This window comes from Anneissia japonica, unplaced genomic scaffold (assembly GCF_011630105.1).
Source record: "Anneissia japonica isolate Jap-2015-1 unplaced genomic scaffold, ASM1163010v1 scaffold288060_len1141017_cov207, whole genome shotgun sequence".
In the NCBI taxonomy this organism is placed as follows: Eukaryota; Metazoa; Echinodermata; class Crinoidea; order Comatulida; family Comatulidae; genus Anneissia; species Anneissia japonica.
Window position 1 is genome coordinate 547,626 of NW_022712486.1, and position 5,457 is coordinate 553,082.

Genomic DNA, 5,457 nt, shown 5'->3' on the forward strand with positions numbered 1-5,457 from the left:
TATAACAAATAATATGAGACACGACCCATTGTCTATATTAGAACACTTCTCATTGGGTAACAAAGTCGTAATTTTTCATTTTTGTCGTGTCTATAGTGTGGTTATGTATGGTTTAGGTTTTTTTAAAATAAAGTTTCAAAAATGTCTATGTATGTGGAAAATGTAGTTGATTACCAAAGGTTACAATTTTTTATTTTGACTAGACTCAGGTCTAGGAAGTGTACATTTTTTTATGGGGCAAGTTTCCAAGGGCGGGTTTTCTAGGGGCGAGTTGACTGCCAAAGAGTGTTGCCAAAGTGTGAGCCAGCGTGTTATTTGATCACAAGTGCGAGACATCGCAAGTGTGAGCCAGCGAGCCATGACGTCACAACAATAGATACGACTACGAGATGTTATTCGAGTTGATCGAGGTATCGGCTGAGATTTGTGGAGTACAATTTAAAAAACAACTATAGGTCTAATAATGAATTATTGTGATGTTAAATAAACAATGTTCTCAAGGAGCGACGTTGTTTTTCATTGGGACCTTCGTCCCTTCAAGGTTAGGCCTATATACCATCCCAGCTAGCTAGTCTAGGCCTAGAGTAGGATAAGGCTAGTGCGGCATGCTGACGTTGGTACGTGTTGGTTAGTCTACAAACATAGCATAAAGTAATTGATTTTACCCAGCAGAACGAAAGAAGGAAACTCCACTTTTCAGTCGTCTTAGGCCCTTGATTTTTGACAAACAATGACCTTTCAGAGGTCAAATTGCTGTCAAGAATATGAATTGGCTGCTTCGCAGCAATAAGCATTCAACCATATTTTGTTATACAAGTTGTTCAGAGAAACTATCACTATTAAGTCTGTAAATGATGCATGCTATGTTGTCATAGAAATGGAAAATAATGAAACATGAAAGGATGCGGATATTCCATTGTGAATTACTCCTGTATAAGCCTGATATATTTCTTAGCAAAAAAAACATAAACATTTCCTCATACATGTCATTTACCTCACCAACAAAGAATACTGTAAAAATACTTAAGACCGAGGAGCAAATATGTTTTGGCATTCAACAAAAAAACATTCAATTGCCACTAAGACGATGCCAACATGTAAAAAAAAATGTAACCATTTATATCTGCCCGCAAGATAATTCCCTGTGCTACTATACCCATTCAATATTTAACCCCTCATGGGTAAGGATCATAGGAGCACGAGACAAATTGCCTTGCATAAGGATAAACATATGCACCAACCTCAAACCCACAATCAGAAGCCCAAAGATATTTACCAACTATGGGCCCATTCGAGCGAAAAAATATCTGTGTGATTTACCAGTTAATTCACCGGTACACACTTTCTAAAACCGCTTGGACACTAGTCTAATTACCTCACCATCTGGATTATCCGCGACAATTTTGCCAACAAATTGCTGGGTAGAATACCATGTATGGAATGACCATGGAGTCGGAGGCGATGATAAATCAACATTAATTGTTTTTCCAAATGTTTTGTCCACAGCCCAGCACAAAATTCAATAGGTTACGGCCCAGACGTGATTGCAGCTCTCCTTCGCCTCCTCGCACATGCACGACGAAATCTAAATTTAGTAGCATAGCTATGCGATCGATTTGTAGATTTACTATTATTTGGAGAAATGAACTTGAATAAACTAGTCTACGTACAGATTTTAAAGCAGCCATTATAAGTTATTGAGCTACATTAGGTGAGTCGAATGGCCGAGCGGTTAGCAGGGGCGCCGCAAGCTATAGCCATAATATCGGGGCTGGTTCGAACGGCACGCTCGCCTATGGTTCTGGTGGTAGAACAAGTCTTCTCGGATAAGGACTATAAACCGTAGGCCCAGTGTATACAATGGCTCGTGTGCACTATAAAGAACTCAGTACATCCTTNGACCCTTAGGGGCGAAGAAAGTCATTGATCGAGTTCCTAGTCCACATTTCAAGCGCCCTGAGCATCTTACATTAGATGGATTTGTGCGCTATATAAAACTACACTATTATTATTATTATTATTATTATCGTTCCACCGTGCCGCACTGTGTGTACGTGGGCCGGTTATAGCAAGGAGGTAGCAAGTAAACAAACAATGGGTTGTTGACCATGGGATAAGTTGAAATTTACTTCCGAAGTAGTTTCGTTACACATATTTACCGTGAGCTAAAACTTGCTCGAACGGTCGACCACCCGCTGAGTGCTCAGCGCGATTACCAGATGAAATAAAAGGAATACAGTTGGCGTTTTTTGCTCGAACAGACCCTTTGTCATTATATTACCAGGGTACATACTTTTTTTCCTTATCCTAAACCCTGTAATGTGTACATAGTTTATATTGTTTATATGTTTCTTATTTTATTGTTTATATTGTATCTTTAACTTGGCACGTACACCACATTGTGTAGAATTTACCATCTGTTCTATAAATAAATAGTAGATCATTTTATAGTTGTACTTCATTTAGAATCAGAATATATTTGGTGTTTTTTGGTAATCTGTTGGGACTCACTGAGTCATAGGGCCAATTGCTTCTTTAGAACCAAGGGCCCTTATGTCAAAAAAATAAATGAAAAGGAAAAGAATGTATATTCAACAAACTTATAAACTAATCATGTTTTTCTAGATGCATAGTCATACACAATATAGTACATGTTTGTTATCAAAATAAAACTGAATGAAGATTCTGAAGAAAAAAAATTGTCAATCAGAAACCACTCTCACCACTACACAAATAATTTGCACTAAGTAAATATGAAGTACATTCACACCGAACATACTAGACAAACATATGTTCGCACTATATACTTACTGTATTGTAAGTCTATAATTCAATTGAAGAGCCATATTCTCATCAAAATAGCCAGAAATATTTAGACTTATATATATATATAAAAAACAATTATTAACAATATCATGCATACACATGTACAGCACTGTGACATTTTGGCGCATACATATACTGAACCATGAACTTACTTTATAAAACAGTATTTACTAACAGTATACATAATCAACAAACAACAATAACAAACAACCCTGATGATGATTTCATCTGGTTTTAATAATATTATAGGTAACATTAACAATATATCTCATTTCATAGAATCAAGGACCAGTTAAAAACCATTGATAAAACAGAGCCAAAAAATTTACTTGCACATCAAAATAAAACTTTAAACGTAATATTACTTTCTGATCTTATCATAACAAAGTAAAATAACAAATAATACATTAAATAGGACAAGGTTGAAGGTTTACATAAAAGGGGAATTCCCCCGCTCTTCACACTTGTATTTCTTACAGCATAAATTTTTATGTTATGCTTCCTGTTATGAGATCCAACTGACAACTAAAACACCAAGTATTTGGTCTCATGGTTCATCATATATTGAATACATTTCATTAGCATAAAAATGTTAAATTTTTGTAGTTCAGAACATCAGTTGGCACCAATGACCATACACAGACATCTTGAATCCAACTCAGGAAAAATTCTGTTTGATTTGATTTTAACTTTGAACAAATACTCCACAATTCCATATTCAGGGAACATACAAAGGAGTTTGAACAAAAACTTAAGAGGTCTCAGGGTTTAAAAAACTGAATTGGTAGACATACATATTGGGTCCAACTGACAAATTACAAATGTTGCTATAATCCAGGAATTCAGAGATGACATAGCAGTACTTTAGCGTAATTGGTTGTAATCAGCCATCGAGTCCGCCAGTGACAGTTAATGAATGTTTTGATATGAACCAGGAATTCATGACTCAGGAGTTCAGTACATTTTTTAAAAGAAATCCACAATGAGTCCGACTAACAATCGGTGAATGTTGACGAAAACCAGTAATTTGGAGGCAACATTGTATTCTAGCTTATTCAGATGTAGGTACCCACATTGAATCCAACTTACGAGCATTTACAAAAGGTTATTCTGGATTCTTAAAAAAATTACTGCTGTATCTCTTACGAATCAGGTCTTGTTGTACAATAGCGTTTTCTATAAAATTTAGTTTCAGCAGTACAGAAGCTAAAGTGTTTGATCCGATATTTGAGTAAAGTTTCCTCTAGTTTCCACATGATAGGAAAACAAATAGGCTTACTTTTATAATATCAAAAGTAAAAGAATGGGCTCCATAAACAAAAGGGTGATGGTAAATAAAAGAAAATATTTAACAAAACACTTACCTTCATCATTACTGTTTACTGTCACAGTGTATAAATCTGGTCGTGGCGTCTCCCGTTGCATCCTGGTATTTTCCGGTGGTTTTGTATCTTTATTTTGTGCTCTAAGAAATAATCCTTTGAGATTTTTCATTGGCAGTGTGCTGCCAAGTTCAGCTAAATTCGGTACGGATCGCGAACGGCGCCTTGAAAAATATTCATCATCTCTTGTTGCCGAGTTCTCTCTCCGCACAACATTTAACATGTCAAAGTCGAAGTCATCTGAAAAATGAAAGAAAATATTTTTTTATGATATCCTTTGTTTGCTTTTACTTTCTGTGAAAAAAAAAATTCATAAAGCAGTAATAAATAATCAGATATTATAAAATGTCTGTTATTTTTCTTACAAAACCAATCATAACATATGGCTTGTAAAAGAAACAAATTACTTTTAAGCAACAATAGAATTTAAGTGTCAAGATGTTACCTCTTAGGCTACTACTACAGTATATTCTCCCATAAGGCCTATGTTCTATATATAATGATGTTTAGGAAGTGAAGCTGTATTAGCTGTGAGAAAAAAAATCCTGGTATATCACATAGGATTTGAGGCTAGAATCTCTAATCAAGATACATGGGTATATTAAGGAGATTTTGCAAACCCTACGAAAACATCATTATCATTATCGTCATTCGAGCCCAAATCATTCTTGACGATGTGCTATATGAGCTGAATATGATCCTTGATTCATGCAAAAAGGGGCAGAGGGAGGGGGCATGAATCGCCTATGTTGTGAAAGATATGTTACAGTAGGGCAAGGGTTGTCTAAAAATTTGATGTTGTAACCGTACTCGTTATCGTTTTCGTAAGCTTGCGAAAACTCCCTAATACCATAAGGGGTAAAAGTGAAATCCACTTGCTGCAGAATTTTATGGTTTAGGATATAATAACTCTGGATCGGTAATCATTTTTAATCTGATGACATCAAGTTGCATCTGATGATAAGGGATTCATACATGTCATAACGCAGAACATAAATTTCCTCCATTCCCAATCTGGGCACCACCACTACTATACCGAGAAAGAAGCTAATCATATTGGAAACACTTTGATAATACATGGGTCAGAGTTTTTCTTGTCAAGCAATAATAGAATCAGTCCTATCAGGAAATAGAATTTTTGCCTATTGATTCTATTACTTCATATGCCTAAATGTACAAAATTCAGTTTTTCATCTACTAAGTCTGTTTACACTATGAGGATTTCTGAGACAAATATCTGTAATTAGCC

General features: G+C 35.5%; 1 protein-coding gene across 1 annotated transcript in view; it reads right to left on the reverse strand.

Moving 5' to 3' along the window:
• The window catches only part of LOC117107847 (FYVE, RhoGEF and PH domain-containing protein 5-like), a gene marked incomplete at its 3' end in the record, with an annotated part of 65,976 nt that overhangs the window by 43,716 nt on the left and 16,803 nt on the right, over positions 1-5,457 (reverse strand). Inside the window, exon 3 of the mRNA XM_033249645.1 lies at positions 4,191-4,448. Coding sequence (XP_033105536.1) covers positions 4,191-4,448 — 258 coding nt within the window. The remainder of the gene's footprint in view (positions 1-4,190; positions 4,449-5,457) is intronic.